This window comes from Chanodichthys erythropterus, chromosome 4 (genome assembly GCF_024489055.1).
Source record: "Chanodichthys erythropterus isolate Z2021 chromosome 4, ASM2448905v1, whole genome shotgun sequence".
Lineage (NCBI taxonomy): Eukaryota > Metazoa > Chordata > Actinopteri > Cypriniformes > Xenocyprididae > Chanodichthys > Chanodichthys erythropterus.
This window is the reverse complement of record NC_090224.1, coordinates 17649615-17671075: the sequence shown is the minus strand read 5'-3', so window position 1 is coordinate 17671075 and position 21461 is coordinate 17649615. Positions and strand designations below refer to the sequence as shown.

The 21461-nt window shown below is 35.4% G+C and overlaps 1 protein-coding gene across 2 annotated transcripts in view; it reads left to right on the top strand.

Annotated features, from left to right (window-relative positions):
• The window catches only part of mmut (methylmalonyl CoA mutase), a 32520-nt gene that overhangs the window by 10516 nt on the left and 543 nt on the right, over window positions 1-21461 (top strand). For both annotated transcript variants that reach the window (XM_067383212.1, XM_067383213.1), the window contains exons 8-12: window positions 2308-2423; window positions 9920-10035; window positions 10784-10915; window positions 13663-13810; window positions 16604-16771. In XM_067383212.1, coding sequence (XP_067239313.1) covers window positions 2308-2423; window positions 9920-10035; window positions 10784-10915; window positions 13663-13810; window positions 16604-16771 — 680 coding nt within the window. The remainder of the gene's footprint in view (window positions 1-2307; window positions 2424-9919; window positions 10036-10783; window positions 10916-13662; window positions 13811-16603; window positions 16772-21461) is intronic.

Sequence of the window (21461 nt, the reverse complement as noted above, 5' to 3'; positions counted from 1 at the left end):
CACATTAATAAAGTGATAGAAGCATTAGCTACACCTGCTATGAACCACACATCCATCTTATAAGAGCCTATTTTCACACTGCTCTCAAGAATGAGTGAGAAATTCGAAGTTTCTGCAGAAGGTATTTTGCATTTTTTTCATTTACTACGTAATATCATTACCATAACAATTTGAGGTAGAAGCTAAAAAAAAAAAAAAAAAAAAAGTAACATTTTACTTTTGATTTAATGACAGCAGTACTTGGGCTGAACTACTTGAAATACATTTCTACATTTCTTTGTTTTACATTTTTCTGAGTCCTTAAACTTTCTTTACAAGGTTAAATCCAATATGTTCAGTGTGGTCTTTGTGTAAATATTTACTGAATGGACCCCGAACCCTCTCTAAACTCAGTTAGTTTTCCAACATTTCTGTATGACCTTCCGATGTCCCTGTCTGGCTCTGGTTATCAGTGAATTTCACAGTCACACTGAAGTTGCCCAGAAGATGCAAGGAACAACATTTCAAACAGAAACTATCCCATATTGGGTTTTCAGTAGATGTTTGAAGCTCCCTGCATTTGTTCAGACTGGTTCAGACCCCAGAGAGTCAAGGCTTTGATCTTGAGGGACCTCAATGGATGTTTCTCATGTGCATGAGTGGGGGAATATGCATGAGTGGACCAGCCTGTTGGTTATCTTCTGTCCTGTCATGTACTTCACTTGTTCAGGGTTTTTTGTTTCTTTATTAAAGGGGTGATTGATTTATGAATTCATTTTTTTAGCTTTATAGTGTGTAATGTTGCTGTTTGAGCATAAACTACATCTGCAATGTTACGACGCTCAAAGTTCAAAGAAAAGGCAGATATTTTCTTTTAAAGAAATTGCTTTTTAAGGACTACAACAAACAAGCTTCTTTTCAGGTTAGTGACATCATTACCCTAAAATGTACATAAACCCTGCCCCCGAGAACACGCAACAAAGGGTGAGGCCGTGTTATTGCAATACAATACGTAATGTAACACAATGCAATAGCATGTCATAAAAGCAAGATGACAACATGACAAGTTTTTAACCGTAATTAAACTAAACTAAACTAAACTATTTTAAAAATGTAATTTATTCCTGTGATCAAAGCTGAATTTTCAGCATCATTACTCTAGTCTTCGGTGTCACATGATCCTTCAAAAATCATTCTAAATATGCTGATTTGCTGCTCAAGAAACATTTCTGATTATTATCAATGTTGAAGCGGTTGTGCTGCTTAATGTTTTTGTAGAAACTGTGATCATTTTTTATGATTCTTTTGATGGCAATTTTAGGAGTGGGGTTGTTATAGTTAAATACAAATTAAAACTAAAACCATAAAAACATTTTCATTACTTGAAATAAAATAATGGTTCACTGAAATATGACAATTTATTATTGTTATTATTATTATTTTAAATCTATAGACAAAATAAACTAATAAAATTGCAAAAACACTAAATATTAAAACTTAAATAAATTAAAATGAAAATATAAAAATATAACAAATATGAATAAAAACTATAATAGTATCTCAATTATACTAATAACACTGTTTAGGGGTGCACTAATGTATGTAGATGGCCTTCAAGCTAATACACATGAATGAAAATCCACAAAACTCTAATTTTAAGGATAATCACAGTAAGACTTTACATGTATTCGCACTCAGTATTGTATTATTTATCAGTTCCAGATTCTCCCACTCACTTTTCCTGGATGCTTTAGGCCCTGAATAACATGTAACATGTACTATTGCATCATCTGTGAATCAAATACATTTGTGAAATACTAATCATTTATACTTATATTTATTTAACATATCCTTTCTCTTATTCACATTCACCTGCATAATTATATATAACATATATTTTTTTAAATGTATGTTTTATTCACTTTTCTCCATTTTATTTTAATTATTTTTTCTTACAGTTTTTTTGTTTGCGCACTGGATAATTGGCAATAAATGTCATTCTGCGTCTGATTCTGATTCAAACTACACTTGATTCCTGGCTACACAAGACAGTTGCAATGATATCCCTAGAGATGTGCCCTCTAGGTTTGTGTTTAATGATCATGTGCTGTAAGATAATAGAACACTTGCTGTGAGCTTTCGTTTCTATATGTTTGATTATCCTCACCTCATAATGAGGTGAAAGGAGCCCATTAAATCTGCACCCTCTGATCTGAACCTACATGGTCATGCACAGAGATCTGCCAAGCTGTGATGGTTTATTTCAGCTCCAGGCATCTAGTGTTGCCCTTCATTATTTTGTCTCACCTATTCTCTGTCTCACTATAGGCTCTGAGGTCATCGTGGGGGTCAACAAGTACCGCCTGGAGAAGGAAGAATCTGTCGACGTGCTTGCCATTGACAACACAGCTGTGCGTAACAAGCAGATTGAAAAGCTGCGGAAGGTTAGTTCCCTCTGGTGATGACTCACAGCATGAATTTTGAAGTCGAGTGCCTTCATCCGAATTGACGTGATCTGAGATGGTCACGTATAGTCTGTTCCCAATCGAGAACTCTGTGAAGTTACCTAATCACAATCAAGTGCTTTAATTCAGTCGAGCACTTGAAATGCTCTATTGAAATGGCCATAATTGATTTTCGTTCTTCAGAGTCAGAGAGACTGTCAACATTGTGTTCTATACAATGTAAATGTTGAAGGAAACTCTAACCTTTCATTTAAGTAAAACAATTGAAAATGGGTGGAAAAGCTCATTATGAAATAAATGTTTTTCTCTAGTTCATGTTGGCCACAATTATTGGCACCCAATTATTGCAACAGCTCTGAGTCTTCTTCTATAATGCCTGATGAGTTTGGAGAACACCTGAGGAGAGATCAGAGACCATTCCTCCATACAGAATCTCTCCAGATTCTTCAGATTCCAGCTCCATGATGGTGCTTCTTCTTTTCAGTTCACTCCACTCATTTTCTTTAGGGCTCAGGTCAGGGGACTGGGATGGCCATGGCAGAAGCTTCATTTTGTGCCCAGTGACACATTTTTGTGTTGGTTTTGATGTTTGTTTTGGATCATTGTCCTGATGGACGATCCAACCACTGCCTATTATTGGATTTGTAGCAGAAGTGGTCAGGTTTTGATTTTTCATCTGTTAGTATTTGATAGAATCCATGATACCATGTATCTGAACAAGACGTCCAGGACCTCCAGCAGAAAAATAGGCTCACAGCATTAAAGATCCAGCAGTATATTTAACCGTGGGCATGGGGTACTATTTATCCATGTGTGCACCAAACCCATCTGGTGGGTTTGCTGCCAAAAAACTCTTTTTTTTTTAGTTTCATTTGACCACAGAAGCTGGTCCCATTTGAAGTTCCAGTCTTGTCTGACAACTGAATATGCTGGAGTTTGTTTTTGGATGAGCAAAGAAAGATTTTTCTTGAAACCCTCCCGAGCAACTTTTGGTGATGTAGGTGCTGTTTGATAATTTTTTTTAGGCTTTCTGAGACTCAAGACTCAACTAATCTCTGCAATTCTCCAGCTGTGATCCTTGAAGAGTCTTTGGCCACTCAAACTTTCCTCCTCACTGCGCATTAGGACGATTGAGACACACGTCCTCTTCCAAGCAGATTTGTAACATCTTTAGTTGATTGAAACCTCTTAATTATTTCCCTGATGGTGGAAATGAGGATTTTCAATGCGTTAGCTTTTTTCTTATACCCATTTTCTATTTTGTGAAGCTCAACGATCTTTTGCACATCAGAACTATATTATTTTTTTTTTTCTAATTGTGATGAATGATTAAAGGGATTTGGCTTTTGTGTTTACACATATTTGTACTCCTGTGGAACAGGAAGTCATGGCTGCACAATTTCATGCTCCTAGTCATCCTGGTGTGCTAAAAAATGTAAATATGAATGGGAATATACTTCAGAGATATTTTACTCAGAAGAATTTCTAGGGATGCCAATGATTGTGGCAAACATGTATTGGAGAAAAACAATAATTTTTATAATGAGCTTTTTCCCCCATTTTCCTTCAATGAAAGGTTAAAATTTTGTGAATTTTTTTAATGAAAGATCAAAAAGATAAACAATGCAGATTTTTTTTTCACAGCCACCTTTGCTCATACTAAGGGTGCCAATATTTGTGGAGGGCACTGTATATAAAATTATATTAAGGGATGTAGGAGCGATTTGGACTTAAAGGGTTAGTTCTCTCAAAAATTAAAGGTCTGTCATTAATTACTCATCCTCATGTCGTTCCAAACCCGTAAGAACTTTTTTCATCTTCAGAACGCAAATCAAGATATTTTTGATGAAATGAGAGCTGTCTGACTCCATAGACAGCAAATTTAACCACCACTGTCAAGGGCTGGTAAGGTACTAAAGACTTGACTTCAGTGAAGTGCCGAGAATACTTTTTGTATGCAAAAACAACTGTCGACTGCATAGGAGACTGACATGGGAGAAAAGAAGTTGTTGAATAAAGTCGTTATTTTTGTTTTGTTTTTGTGCACAAAAAGTATTCTCGTACTTTGCGTTCCGAAGATGAACGAAGGTTTTATGAGTGTGGAACGGCATGGGGGTGAGTAATTAATGACAGAATGTTTATTTTTATTTTTGGGTTAACTAACTCTTTAAAGTCTGCATGAAACGGAGGTTGAGATAGTCTTTTCTCCCCTATTGTAACGACATGATGTGAAGTCCAAGTATGGTAACCTATACTTGGAATTCGCCCTCGGCATTTAACCCATCCAAGCTAAGAGCAGTGAGTAATGAACACATACTACGCAAACCATAGACACACACCTTGAGCAGTGAGCAGCCGTTTTTGCTGTGGTGCCCGGGGAGTGATTTAGGGTCAGGTGCCTTGCTCAAGGGCACCTCAGTCATTTTCTTGCTGGCATTGAGACTCACACCTGCAACTTTAGGATTACCAGTCTGACTCTCTAACCATTGCCCTATTGTAACGTATATCTGGGTGAAACGGCTTTTTGAACAACAATAAATGTCGGGTAGGACTTGATTTTGTTCATCAGGATGGTTGTGCTTTGCTATTGGTGGATCTTGTGTGAGTGACAGTTTGCCCCGCCCTCATGACTGTAAACACATCATCAGAGAAGAGAAGAGATGTTGCTGCAAGAGGGAGAGGCTAGTTATTTTGATTAAAAATTACTAGGCACAGGAATAAAGATAAGTAAAAATGATGTGCACGGAATAAATACTGCAATCTTTTGTTAAAAAAATTGTCAGTTTTAAGACTTTGAGGTAGCAGTATTAAACAATCAAAGTTTTATCTCAGTAAATGTCTTCGATTGAATCAGAGGTTATTTTTCTACAACTGTGACAATGTGATATTTTGGTGTTATTTTCAACTTTTCACTGTAAAACCAAATGAAACGTCTCTCTGATTGATGTGAAATCACTCCCCATTTTAATTAAATGAACTTGAGGGGTTCATCACATCAAAGCCTCTTCAAAGACATTTCTGAATCTATTATACTCCATCATTCAAAAGTTTGGGGCCAATAAGATTTTTTAAAAGAAATCAATACCTCTATTCAGCAGGGATGCACTAAATAGATTTTAACAAATGATATTAAAGACATTTCTATATATCCTAATTATTGTTAATATGTAATTGATTATTTCCAGGAGCTCATTGCTTCTACCTTCAATTAAACAGCTAACAGTAAATTAATTGCCTAAATTATTACATTATTTGCTAACTGCATTCTCTAAATTGTAATGCTGACATGCATTCTCTGTAAAGCTGCTTTGAAACGATATGTGAATATCAAAATAAATGTGAATTGAATTGAATGTTTAAAATTTGGATTTTAAAATATATGCTGTTCTTTTGAACTTTCTATTCATCAAAGATTCTTGAGAAAAATGTTTCCCAGTTTTCACAAAAATATTAGGCAGCACAAGTGATTGATAATAATCATAAATGTTTCTTGAGCATTAAATCAGCATATTAGAATGATTTGATCATGTGACACTGAAGACTGGAGTAATGATGCTGAAAATTCAGCTTTGCCATCACAGGAATAAATTACATTTTAAAATACATTAAAATAGAAAATGATTATTTTAAATGGTAATGTTTCACTTTTGAACATTAATGTGTATGCGGTACATTTCTAGTTGTTTTTTCTGTGTGAGCTATTTGAAAATCCTGTATATTTTGAGACAGCATAGCAACTCAGATCAGCTGAGAAATATTAATATAATATTAATAGCTTTGATGATATAGTGAATCCACTGAAATGCATTTCATTTGGTCATCAGTTGATCTCCTGCATCAAATCAGATAGAATGCTTTGCTGTTAAAGGGCATTCATCTTTCCCCACAAAGGATTATTCAGTATATCTCATGAGCTTTCAGTAATGAATGATACTGTATAGTCGGTTGGCCATTGCAAATTAAACAGGGTGATGAGGGCTATGGTATGGCACATGATATGGAATCATTTCTTGTGCATCAGACCATATGTAGTGTCTTTTGTTGTCCTACTTCACCCTCTGAAGTTTGATTCAAATAAATGTCATGTGTTTCTAATAATGTGAAGATTTAATTCACCACTTGTTTGTGCTGCATGTTTTCTATGTATAGAGCAGTTTGAAGAGGGCATTTTACTAGTTCAAATGACACCATGATTAAGGCACTTAATGGGTTTATTGCCATTTCCCTAGATTGAAGGCTGTCTTTTTTTCTTTTTTTTTTCAACTAAATGTTTTTAGTAGAACACATGCAAAAGATCAGAACAGACAGGTCACTAGGGATGTCACATACAATTATGTTGTTCATATACAGTTTACTTCATATCAGATTCTGAATTACCATTCTGTAAATATTTCCTTTTTGGAGTAATAAAAAATCTCATGATATTCTTTCATGAGAATTATCTCCACTGACCTGAACTGGAGGTAGTGTGCTGTGTTTTATAAATGTTTAACCATTCTTCATCAAATAAAATTATGTTTGCTTCCTTCTCCCATTTATCTTTCACATATAATGTAAAATGATTTTTAGAAGATTGTATACTTGAATATATTCTTGATATCAGTCTCTTATGAGTCCCACTGTTATACGCATCAATAAAAACAATAATGATATTCATTTCAATTTTTTCATTATTTTAATATTTCTATTATAATGGTTCATAAGTTGTAAATATCTTTAAAAAAAAAACAACAACTAAAATATATGTCAGTAAGATGTTGGAAGCTCTTAAAACCTGTATTAAATGTGATTGTACAATATGATGTAATGCCTTTTAGTGTCTTGAATCCAACTGTGCAGGTTTAAAATCTTTATTCTAGGCCACCCATTTTAACAACCGCACTTGTTTCTCAAGCTTAAAATTTTTACACTCCTTTATCCAAATATTGAGAGGAACCACATTCCAATGGCTCAGATTATTATAGTACTTAATCTTAGTGGTTTTATCCCCTCATAAGGAGGGGAGGGGAATGTTCTAATTCTTTCCATCTTGCATCGTACTCATTATCACACCAACAAACTAGATATTTCAACTGTGTTGCTTTGTAATAATCCTCCAAACAGGGAAGGGACAGTCCTCTTCTCTCCTTTGATAATTGTGGTGTTTTAAGTCTGACCCTATGGCTTCTGATTTTTCCACATGAATCTAGAGATCATTCGATTCCAGTCATTTTTTCAGAATCTCTACAGGCAGTGATTTGAATAGAAACGGTAATCGAGGTAAAACATTCATTCTAATAATTTCAATTCGATTATATTAACCGAGGGTTAAGGGCATCCATCTGTCCAAATCTACTTTTAATTCTCTTGTTATGGATTCATAATTTATAGTATATGTTTTTGTCAAATTCTTTGTTATGGTAACTCCTAAATATTTAACATTATTAGTTTTCCATTTAAAATTATATTTATTACGCATGTTCTCCTGTGGTGAATAATTAAATAAGAGGGTCTGAGTTTTGTCTAAATTTAATCTGTATCCTGAGTACCACCCAAACTGTTCAAGGCATGACATAAGTTTAGGTAAACTGGAGTCTGGGTCAGATAGTCATAAGAATATCATCCGCATATAAACATATTTTGTGTTCATTTCCTTTAAATTGGAATCCTGATATTTCTACATCTTCTCTAATTGCTTGAGCAAGTAGCTCTATGAATAGTGCAAAAAGTGTGGCATCCCTGGCGACATCCCCGTTCCAATGTAATTGAACTAGAAACATAACTATTTATTTTAACCAGTGCTGTCTGTGAATAATATAGTGGTTTAAGACATCCTATAACCTCTTTACTGAAGCCAAAAAGTGCAGCACCAGATACAGAAACCCCCATCGCATGCAGTCAAAAGCCTTTTTGGCATTGAGGCTAATTACCAGAGATTTAGAATCACTTTTGCTCATGCTATCTATCAGAAATGATGCTCGTCTTACATTACCTTGTGTCTTTCTGTTATTCACAAATCCTGTTTGGTCAGTATCACTCAACTCAGGAATTATGTTTTCTAATCTTTTTGCAATTATCGAAGCATGTAATGTTTATTTAAATTAGAAATAGGTCTGTAAGACCCGCATTCTGTCTTATCTTTTCCAGCTTTTAGTATTACCGATATGATAGCTTGTTTCCAAGTCTCTCCCTCTTAAGAACACGGTTAAAACATTTTAAGAGCATAGGTTTTAATAATTGCCTAAATGTTTTGTACCAATCTGCTGGATACCCATCTCCCCTGGTACTTTATTTGTCTTTAAATTTGATATGGCCCCATCAATTTCTGCTTCTGTAATTTCTTGGGTTACCAGTCTGTTTTATGTTTCCTACTGATGATATGTCTAGAGATTCCAGAAAATGTTCAATAATGGACAGGTCCGCTGCTTACGGTTGGGAATATAATTTTTTATAATAGATTTCAGATGACCTTAATATTTCTTCTGGTTTAAGCACATTACATTGGTTTCTGGCTTTCTAATTTTATAAACTGACCTTTCAGTCAGCTGTTTACAGAGTTTCCATAATAATTCTGTTTGATATATTTAAGTTTAATCTCTACTTGATTATCAAGTATCTAATTTGTTTGTTGTTTCATTACTTTTATTTCTTCTAAAATTTGAGGTTTATGTAATTCAATATGTTTTTGTTCCAGTGTTTTCAATATGTTTGATAAATCAGTCAGTACCTTCTGTTTTTCTTTTTTTTTCTTTGAGGACCACTTTAAAAGGTTTCCTCTTAACACTGCCTTAGCAGCATCCCATAGAACACACATCCTCATTATTATTAAATTCAATGTAATCTTCCTTTTTAATATATTCCATACATTGGGGATCATATAAGAGACTAGTGTTCAATCTCCAAATGGTATTTTTGACTTGAACATCCAAATGGAGTCTCAAATGCATGATCTGAAACATCTCTAGTTCCTATATCGCAGCCTATAATTTTGTGCCTGTCTGAGTGAAGCCCGTGAATAGACTGTGTGAGGGTGGGAGAAAAATGTATACTGTCTCACAACTGAGTGGAGTTCCCTCCATATGTCAATCATGCCAGTTTCCTTAAGCATTTTTTTTTTAACATACGATGATTCAGAATTTATATTTTTTTATATTTATAGTCTTTTCACTTTTATTAAAAGTGTCCTAATGTTTTTGGAGTGTGTTGCAGCCATCAAAAATGTGTTTATATTTATAAAATACAATCAAGTTGGTCAATGAAGACATTGGAAATCTTTTCTTTTGTCAGTTAATTACATATGCTGTGTTTTCTGAGACAGTTTTCCACCACACTGTTTTTGTACTCTCCCACACCTCCATCTGCATGATTTTAAATGTCACCCATGTTATATTCACCCATGTTTTATAAACCTAGCTGATTCAAGGTTTATGTATGTTATGTATGGCTCATCCAGGGTCAGTTTTGCACATCGTAACAAAGCTGTGCTTGCATTGCAGGTCAGAGAGAGCAGGGATGCAGAGACAGCGAAGAGGTGCTTGACCGCGATCGAGCAGTGTGCACGTACCAGAGATGGAAACCTACTGGAGCTCGCTGTGGAGGCTGCGAGAGCCCGGTGAGTCCGCTTTCATGACTTCCAGATGCAGAGGGCTTGTTAAACTGGTTGGAACTCACAACTGAAAATACAAATACACTTACAAAAGGTTTATTCAAACCCTTAAAGGGTCCTTGATTATGATTTCACTTTTAACTTTAGTTAGTGTGTAATGTTGCTGTTTGAGCATAAACAACTGCAAAGTTACGACGCCCAAAGTTCAATGCAAAGGGAGATATTTTATTTTGCAGAAATCGCTTTTTAAGGACTTCCATAAATGGCTGGTAGGGACTACAACAAGCTTCTTCCTGGGTTGGTGACATCATAAACCCCAAAAATTACATAAACCCTGCCCCCGGGAACACGCAACAAAGGGGGTGAGGCCATGTTGGGCTGCTTTAGAGAAGAGGAAGAGTTGTTGTAGTTTTTTTTTTTATTTGTTTTGTTTTTTGTAATGTCACATTAAAGGTTTAGTTAATCCCAAAAAATCTGTCCCATATAAAAACAGTCTTGCTTTTGGATGTCTGGCTGGAAGAGTTTGAGGTAGTGCCATGTGTCTGTGTTTTACCAAGCTTAGTGCAAAGCTGCTGTTTCTCAGCGGCAGATTGAGGGATCACACGCTTTGGACATATGGCATGCGATTCTTGTCTCTTTAGTGCACTGCAAACACAAATTCAATCATATAACAATCCAAACAACAATAAAGGAATTACATTGCATGATATAATGTGGTTATTTGTGGATTAAAGGATTCTGTTGGATTCTGTAGGTGCTCGGTGGGGGAGATCACTGATGCCATGAAATCAGTTTTCGGGGAGCACAAGGCCAGCACGCGTATGGTGAGCGGAGCATACCGCAACGAGTTCGGCGAGCATGAGGAGATAGCACTGGCGCATAACAGGTAGGAGGAGCTTGCAAATTCCTCTTCCTGGAACTGTACTCATTCCCCACGTAAATATGGCTGCTTTCCTACTGTATAGTATGCTAAAATCAGTAGGTCAGATGAATTCTGTATCCAAATAAGTGGACAAAAAAAAACCAAGATTACTTACTAGCTTTTAAAGACCTGGATGAGACCTCCAATTTCATCTTAAACTGTAAGCCAACAGCTATAAGAACATAAAATATTACCCATAGTTTAGAAAGGGTAATAAACACACTTTCTTATTAGATCTATGCAAATCCTATAGGTATGGAAGAGGATTAGGGCCAAACAATAATAAAAAAATAAAACCATCTCGAGATTAAAGTTGTTAAATTTCGAGAAAAAAGTTGAGATAAAATGTTGAGAAAAAAAGTCATTAAATTACGAGAACAAATCCGTTAAATAACGAATTTGTTCTCATAATTTAACGACTTTTTTCTCGTAATTTAATGACTTTATTCTCATAATTTAATGAGTTTATTCTCAACATTTTATCTTGAATTTTTTCTCGAAATGTAATGACATTTTTCTCATAATTTATCGAATTTGTTCTCGTAATTTAACAACTTTTTTCTCGTAATGTAATGAGTTTATTCTCAACATTTTATTACAACTTTTTTCTCGAAATTTAACAACTTTAATCTCGAGATGGTTTTATTTTTTTATTGTTGCTTGGTCCTAATCCTCTTCCGTATATAGGGGACCTTTTTTTATCTCAAAAAGGTGAGTTGTCACTGAAAGGTGAGGAGTTTGCCTCTATGAAGTTATAAAATATTCAACACATATATACACCGTTCCAAATTATTATGCAAGTGACATACCTGTAGGGTTTAAATACAGATTTTAGTTTTCAGCTAAAGTGTTGGTTTGTTCTATTTCTCAAATCTCTGAGAGTTTTGTTAAATATTTTGCCAGATCTTCTTGGGTAAATGGAAACCCTACATAAAGAGGTTGTTCCACATTATTAAACTAGTCACAGTTTTCATGCAATATGGGGAGGAAGAAAGATCTTTCTGAAGATGAAAAGAATGAAACCGTTCAATGTCTTTCAAAAAAGGATTAAAAAAAATCTAATATTTTACGAAAACTGAATAGTGATTGTCAAACTGAATACTTTGGTGTGCAGAGGAGTTCATGGTCGACTCAATGACTGCAAGGTGCCCAGGACCTGTGGCTGCAAAACAAGCCCAAATGAAACATGGTGCTGTGCATTATGGACAGACATCTCCACTTTGGTCTCGTCTGTCCAAAGGACATTGTTCCAGAAGTCTTGTGGTTTTCTCAGATGGAACTTTGCAAACCTAAGCCATGCTGCTGTGTTCTTTTTGGAGAGAAGAGACTTTCTCCTGGCGGCCCTTCCAAACAAGCCATATATGTGCAGTCTTTTTCTAATTGTACGGTCATGAACTTTAAAGGGATAGTTCACCCAAAAATGAAAATTTGATGTTTATCTGCTTACCCCCAGTACATCCAAGATGTAGGTGAATTTGTTTCTTCAGTCAAACGCAAATTATGATTTTTAACTGCAACCGCTGCCGTCTGTCAGTCAAATAATAGCAGTGGATGGGAACTTCTACTCTAACAGTAAATAAAACTTGCTTAGACAAATCCAAATTAAACCCTGCGGCTCGTGACGACACATTGATGTCCTAAGACACGAAACGATCAGTTTGTGTGAGAAACCGAACAGTAATTTTTAATTAACAATAATTTTTTACCTCTAATACACCACTATGTCCAACTCCGTTCAGCTTCCGGTTAGTGAGGTCAAAAAACGCGTTCTGATGATGGAAGTGATGTCTCGCCCATGGACTTCAATGAGCCCGAGACATCACTTCCGTTGTCAGAGCGCGATCAGAACTCACTAACCTCACTAATCAGTCTGTGGATGACTCAGGATCGACCTCCTCTGTGGTATAAACTGCTCATGAAGACTTTTGTCTCATGCACTCCTTAAAAGAGGTCAAATGTTACATTGAACAATAAAAACAATTTGCAGACATTTCATCTTTTGTTGCTCTTAAGCCGAACCCATGACTCAGTGTGATTTCTTTTTGATAGTCCTTTTGACCCTTATGGCATCATCATTGTTATTGTCATAAAGCACTAAATGTAACTGGATTTATCTTTAGCTGCTGAATTGATGATAAATCAGGATGGCTCAGACAGAGAAAAGCTCACTGTATCTTTGTATTTGTGTGTCTTAAGGATTTTCTGAAGTCAGATAAAAGCATGTCTACCCACCCCAATGTGACCTCAGTTTTAGTTTTTTTAATATTTCTATAAAGTTTTATTTTAGTTTTTGTAATTTTAGCACTTCAACTTACTTCAGTTGCCAATGCAACATTTATTTATCTAATAATTATATGTTATTGATTTTGAAAAACTCATTTCATTACTGAAAATGGGTTTATTTCAGTTACTGAATAAAAATGTATGTTTTTTTGTTAAATTTTGTTAACGAGGACAGCATTAGTAAAAGTCCTTTGAAAGCAAAAATATATAAAGTAACCAACCACAGGTTCTTCTTTTAAAGGAATAGTTCACCCAAAACATAATTCTCACCCTCGTGTAGTTCCAAACCCATGTGACTTTCAGCACAAAATGACAATTTTCAAGCTTCAAAAATGACACAGAAGCACCATTAAAATTGTTTGAAACATCATCTTATTTTATAAAGTCAGTATGTTGATGGTATCATCCCATGTGCTCTTGTTTCTCAGAATCGTACAGTTCAAAAAGCACGAAGGCAGAAATCCCCGTCTGCTCGTGGCCAAAATGGGACAGGACGGTCATGATAGAGGGGCAAAGGTCATCGCCACTGGATTCGCAGATCTTGGGTTTGATGTGGACGTCGGCCCACTTTTCCAGGTATGAAAGAGACGGTAGCGGTCATGGTGCATCTCTGCTTTTTTGTAGTTTTTATTTGCATACATGAATAATCGCTCATAAGTGTGGGTAAAAATATCTCCTCTCCTCTCTGAAAGTCATCCATGTGTCAAAGACGTTCAGGTCATGGAGCTTAACTTTTCTTAATCGTGTTTATCTCCCACATTTTAGCACTCATGTTTCCATTAAAGACCAGACAAGTCTATCATCAATTAAGAGATCCTTTCTGAACCAAAGACATCAAAAAACATTGAATCCATGGCTGAGCAGATCAATTGCATACCTCTGAGTTAAGCTCCCATTTCTTCCGTTTTCAAAATAAGAATAATCCGGTTTTCTCTTTTGTGCTCCATGAATACTCAGTGCCACCCTGGACAAAATATTTCTTCATCAGATTGTGATGTTCATTTGAAAAGCCAATGTCTCTCTGACCCCGAACGCATAGGTTTGGGGTCAGTAAGATTTTTTTGTTTGTTTTTTTTAAAGAAGTCTCTATTGCTTCCCAGGGCTGCATTTATTTGATCAAAAATACAGTAAAAACAGTAATATTGTGAAATATTACAATTTCAAATTAATGTTTTTTTTATATATATATATATATATATATATATATATATATATATATATATATATATATATATATATATATATATATGTATATATACATTAAAATGTAATTTATTCTTGTGATGAGAAAGCTGAATTACTCCAGTCTTCAGTGTAGGGTTGTCAAAATGTTTTGAAATTTGAAAAATGTGATAATACCAGCATTTCCCCCTAGCATTTTGAGCGCTGTTGAGTGGATTCTTAAACACCTCTGATTGGCCATCGTGTTCACGTGCTCAACAGGTATGTCTGTAGTTTGGCTACAATGATCAATGCTTCAAAAACATGTACAGTGTGTACGGAAAGTATTCAGACCCCCTTAAATTTTTCACTCTTTGTTATATTGCAGCCATTTGCTAAAATCATTTAAGTTCATTTTTTTCCTCATTAATGTACACACACCACCCAATATTGACAGAAAAACACAGAATTGTTGACATTTTTGCAGATTTATTAAAAAAAGAAAAACTGAAATATCACATGGTCCTAAGTATCCAGACCCTTTGCTGTGACACTCATATATTTAACTCAGGTGCTGTCCATTTCTTCTGATCATCCTTGAGATGGTTCTACACCTTCATTTGAGTCCAGCTGTGTTTGATTACACTGATTGGACTTGCTTAGGAAAGCCACACATCTGTCTATATAAGACCTTACAGCTCACAGTGCATGCCAGAGCAAATGAGAATCATGAGGTCAAAGGAACTGCCTGAAGAGCTCAGAGACAGAATTGTGGCAAGGCACAGATCTGGCCAAGGTTACAAAAAACATGTAAATAGACATCTTTGACGGTCTTCACCAAGCACGTACACAAATACACACGGAAGCGTTTGAAAGCAGGCGTCTGTCAGTGGATCCATCTATCAGTAGATATATTAGCCAATCACAGCCATATCTGTTGAGAGCATGAACACGATGGCCAATCAGAGGTGTTTAAGAATCTGCTCAACAGTGCTCGAAACGCTGGTATTGTCACATTGTCACGACTTGGTACTGAAGTCAGTACTTTTGACAACCTTACTTTAGTGTCACATGATTTTTTTTCAGGATAGATTCAAAAGAACAGCATTTATTTGAAATAGAAACTTTGTAAATTTTAAATTAACTTTACTGTCAGTTTTGAGCAATTTAAAGGGGACCTAATATGCCACATTCACTTTTACATGGTGTTTGAACATAAATGTGTGTTGGCAGTGCAACCACCTTATAATGATAAAAATCCACCCACTCCTTTTTTTTTTTTTTTTTTTTATAATCCCCATATATCCTAAGCAGTGTCTCAGAACAAGCCATTTGCAGATTGTTGCTTTTGTTACATCACAAATGTTTTGGCCCTGCCCACAACTGCTGACGGACTCTGCCCTATTAGCATAGACCCCAGTCTAAGTGAGCTGCACACAGGCCACTATGTTTATGTCCTCGCCAGAGCATTTAATAAAAGCATTCAAGTAAGAAATGCATTCTTATTAAAGCTGCTAGGTTATTCAGTCAAGAGCAGTGAGTGATTTTCTTTTTTTATTTTGTTGTTTAACAGCATATATAGCAGTACTGTATATTACACTGCTTTCATTTGAACACACAGATCTAATATACACATGCAATTTCTTTACCTGTTGTTTACATTCACAGACATAACCGACTGTGTTTATGTGAACTTTGTGTTTGTGTGAAAGAGAACTTAGTTTACAGACAGCTTTCTCTACGCATACTTTAGATCTTGTGTGTGCTCAAAAAACTATATATCAGAAGTTTAGACTAATATGGCTTTAAAAAGCATGCAAATAATTAACTTTCATGATTGCTAAGAACTGCATTGTCACATGAACTTGGCCACTATAGAGATGATAATCAAAACCAAACAGATGTTTTGTTAGTGTTTGGCAAAGTATCCGAGGCATGAGCTCAAAAATGTGAATTTACAACATAGTATAATAAATAATCTGTGGGGTATTTTGAGCTGAAACTTTACAGACACATTCTGGGGATACCAGGTCCTCTTTAATACATCGTTGCTGAATAAAAGTATTAATTTCTTTCATTAAAAAAAAAAAAAACTACTGACCTCAAACTTTTCAATGATAGTGTACATTCATAGTGTATTTAGGAGCCACAGACTAATACTTGTCACTTCACTGTGGATTAATTCTGTGTTGTGTCCGTTGATGACAGACCCCGCTGGAGGTCGCCCAACAGGCCGTGGATGCAGATGTGCATTGTGTTGGGGTCAGCACACTGGCAGCTGGACACAAGACACTCGTGCCCGAACTCATCAAAGAGCTGCGTAACCTCAACCGGCCGGATATCATGGTGATCTGCGGAGGGGTCATACCGCCACAGGTAACACCTGACTCCTGACAGACAGCTAGGGATATGAGCAGAGGCACAGTGTGAGATGAATTGCTGCTTACAGAGGCACAGAATCGTGTCTCTTAGAATGAAACACAGATTTCACAAAACAGATCACAAAGAAAGCGGAGTATGAAAATTTGAAGCCATTATTCTTAGTCAGTTAGCTGGTGTAGTTACTACTTTGCTTTACACCATATCCTAATGCAACGCCGCCTGCAACATGCGATCAAAGGTATGTTTTCCATGTTAACCAGAGTTTTTGTCCTAACTAGGTGTGATATGTGGCGTGGCCAGGGATTCTATTTTTTATTACTGCGATGTCGCTGCTTGAACAACATCATTCAAAGTATGACAATTTATAATCTCAGGTTACAGGTACTGATTTTGTGTTTTATTTAATGTTAAAAGAATTTAAAGTGAGTTTGAATATCATTTTGCATGAACTTTTATAGCCGTACTGAAAACAACAATGGATAATTCACCTCAGACCTTAGGTGCATCCCAATTCGAGTATTTATGCACTATCTGGTGCCATTTTGTAGAGTAAATGGTGCAAGTAGTGTGTTCAAACTGAAAATTCCAAAAAGAAAAAGTGCACTTTAACTTTAACACTGTTAATTAAGTGCATCATCCGGGTATTTAAAGTGTGACACACTCAACTGTCACAGCTTTAGGATGTGTTCACACTTGGCAGGTTTGGTTAGATTAAAACAAACTCTGGTGCGATTGCTCTGTTAGTGCAGTTCATTTGAATCCGAACCCTGGTGCACACTAAACTCTCCCAAAACGAACTCTGGTGCAGTTAGACTGAAATATGAACACAACACAGACCAAAGACATGTAAAAAAAACAGAAACAGGACCTGATGTCACAAGATGCGACCATAAAAGGACAGAATGCTCAAGCATACCTGTTTTTTTCTTGTCATAGTCGTGATGCCCATCTCGGTTCGGTACAGGCATCAGATCCTCATCTCATCACTGCAGATCTTCATTTGTGTGCTTGATGGAGGGATTCTGCCGCTGTTTTAACTCCTTCACACGTTTTATAAGATATAAAATGTCTGCTCCATCATGTATCATCATATGTACGCATATACAATGAACACATGTAGACCAGCACACAGCATTGTATTAGAAGTTTGACAAGTTAAGTTTGCAAAATATACATCATAAAAGCTGTCTTTGTATCTTTAGGTTCGGTGTTAAAAAAGACAAGTGTGAAAACTAAGGCCCTGTTTACATTAGTGCGTTTTCGTTTTAAAATGAAAACGATCCTCTTCTACACTGGCATTTCCACAGCACGTTTACACTCCGTTTTCGTGGTTCAAAAATACCGGCGTAGTGTAAACGACAGGCGTAACCATAGCAAAACGTATGCTTTTTAAAACGAAAACACACTAGTGTAAACGTGGCCTAAGCGAACCAGGACTAAATGTATAGCTTTCTATTTTGGTCCGGACCAAAAGAGCCAAGAGAACAAACTATAAGTGTGAACACACCCTTAATTACGTATCGGAGGGGGAGGGGTTATCAGACTCTGAATGCTGGATGTCAGAATAACCTTATAAAACTCATACACTACAAAGTTGAGTATGTAGTGTGTAAGTAAGTACATAGTGTATAGTGTGTCGTTTGGGACACAATTCTTGGAAAATAAATGAAAGGAAACAACATTGGTCAAACTCAGTGTGCATATTCTATTACAGACTGTTTTAGTCACTCAGAATGTATATTTTAATTGTGTTATAATATTTATGATTTTGATTATGTGCTTATCCATTTTGTTGCATATGCAGTGCACTTACAGAGAGACTCCGGCTCTTCTGATTGATTGTATTTTGATTGATTTTGTCACGTTACATCTGGTGTGGACAGATAAAATTTCTTGTTGCTGGAATCTCAATGGATCTGGTTAAGACACGGTGTTAGACGTCTACACCCCAGATAGCTCGTCTGTTTATCCCGAGGTTTGCTGCAGCCTGCCAGATCCAGGCCGTATCCAGATGAGATGAAGGACGTGCGCCTAGGCATGACGATAACGTAGCCCTAAATTATTCCTCTTCCTTTCCCTATGTATATATAAAACATTGTCAAAATTACAAATTTACAATTACAATTTTACTGTATTATGCGGACAAGACAAGTAATTTGGCAAATATCACTTTTTTAAAAAAAGACCAAGCTTCTGCACACATACACACTCAAACATGCAAACCTATAGACTAAACACTTAAATGAACGGCAAGAATGCATTAAAGGTATTCAGGGTTTTTTCAGTAGGAAAGGTGTCATTTAAGCAGCCCTTAAAGTAATAATTAGCAATTTTTACAACGGAAGTGATTCAATCTAAAATCAACTTTAGCTCGATAATAATTTTCCTATTGTCACTGTGAAACTGCTTTGAAACAATATGTATTGTGAAAAGCGCTATATAAATGAAGATGACTTGATAGCCTTATAATGTAAAGATGAACATTTTATGAACTGTTATCTTTGTTTTGATATGGACAAAATTGAACTTCTGTCTAGAACCAAAGGCATTGATGTAGATTAGACTTGACTTAACCTAATGTGTATTCATTCAGAAAGTTCACTATACACAATGTGTAAGGAAAAGATAAGAAACAGCATTTTTATGGCAGAAATGTCGAGGCTTTTCCCTTTATTGATCATTAAATCTTTGTATCTCAGTGCAAAAAGTCAGATGACCTTTTTTGTATTGATTAATGAAGCAGTAAGTCATGATGAAAGGAGACGTATAGTTACATGATAAAAAAATCAATCTAATAAGCATTCTGACCTTTTTATGAAATTTATATTGAATTTATATTGAATTCGAATCGCATGTTTTACTTTTGCACAAAGTCTCTTATGCTCACCGAGGCTGCATTTATTTGACAAAAAACGCTGTAAAAACAGTAATATTATGAAATATTATTTATTATTAAGAAATATTATTTAAAATGACTGTTTTCAATTGTAATATATTTTAAAATGTAATTTATTCCTGTGATGGCAAAGCTGAATTACTTCAGTCTTCAGTCTCACATGATCCTTCAGAAATTATTTTAATATTTGCTGCTCAAGAAATATTTCTTCTTCTTCTTCTTCTTCTTCTTCTTCTTCTTCTTCTTCTTCTTATTCTTATTCTTATTCTTATTCTTCTTATTCTTATTCTTCTTATTATTATTATTATTATTATTTACTATCTCTACTGTCACTTTTGATCAATTTAATGCATCCTTCCTGAATTAAAGTATTAACTTCTTTAAAAAACATCTTACTGATCCTGACTCCCAACATTTTGAACACTAGTGTATGTTTAAATCATCTAATCTAATATTAATAACCCTGTTCAACCCTGTTTTTCAGCCTGATTAATAATAATAACACTGTCGTTTGTGTTCATTTAGATCAAATAATTAACAAAGCCCACGTTGGATTTAAACACAATTAAACACGCTTGCTTTCATCTTTTTTATCTTCGACCAGAGACCGTTTGATCTCCCAGCAGATAAATTTACATCTAGATCATTGATTCATTCAAGTATAGGTCCGTACTCATTCGCAGTGAGGTGTAATTAGATTTATACGGTCAGTCTACGCATTTCTAATGATCTCCTAGCTAGTGTAAATGAGCATTGGATGGTGTGTAACAACCTTTATGCCTGCAATTACACTTGCATGCTAGACACTTTGAATATTTTGCTGCTGTATGGGTGCAACGGCAGTAGTGTATTTTCTTGAGCTTGCCCATGAATGCATAAAATAGATTCCGCTTACGTTTGGTTTACGTTTGAGGTCTGAAAGCACCTTAGTTCCTTAGACCTCTTCATTGAGTGTCATTAATTGATTATTGAGTGTTAACCTGTAGTGAGTGTGGGCCAGTGGAGGCGAAAGCTGTGGTAATTGAAGCAGACGTGGAAATCTATTGCATGCACACAATCCATTTGTTAATGCCATATCAGATCTACCAGGTAGATTTCACCAGCGTTTGTCATGGCAGTTAAAATGAACTAAATAATACTATAATACTGTGTTTAGCTGGTTCACATGTTGAGTTTCTGTGATGTGATTTGCTCTGCAAGGGAACGTTTAAATCAGTGGTTCTCGATGTGTTGGTCACGACCCAAAAAATGAGTGATGCTGATTGTGAATAAAATGCAGCTGATTATATAATTGTGCATAGTTAAGGTAGAAAAACAAGCAGGCTTTTCAAAAGCAAAGAGACAATGTTTCTAAGCTACTATGCTTCAAAGTTTGTGCATCCAATCAGAATTTACAGTACTTCATATTATTAATACAGAATTGTAAGCCTTTCAGCAATTTGGTATAGTGCATTTCAAGTCATACGCTTAAATACTAATATCTAAATATCTTAAATATTAGTACTACTATCTGTCTATCTGTCTATCTGTCTATCTGTCTGTCTGTCTGTCTGTCTGTCTGTCTGTCTGTCTTTAATTATTCATATATTTTTATATTATATATTTTAATATACTTTAATACTATATGTGTATATGTATGTATGTATGTGTGTGTGTACGTGTATTATATTTATTAATAAATGTTATATATATATAGTCTTATTTAAATCATATAAAAATATTTTTGTCATATTTTGTGAGAATCATGGTTAAAAAAGATCATTAGACAGATGAGCAAGTGTTATAGTG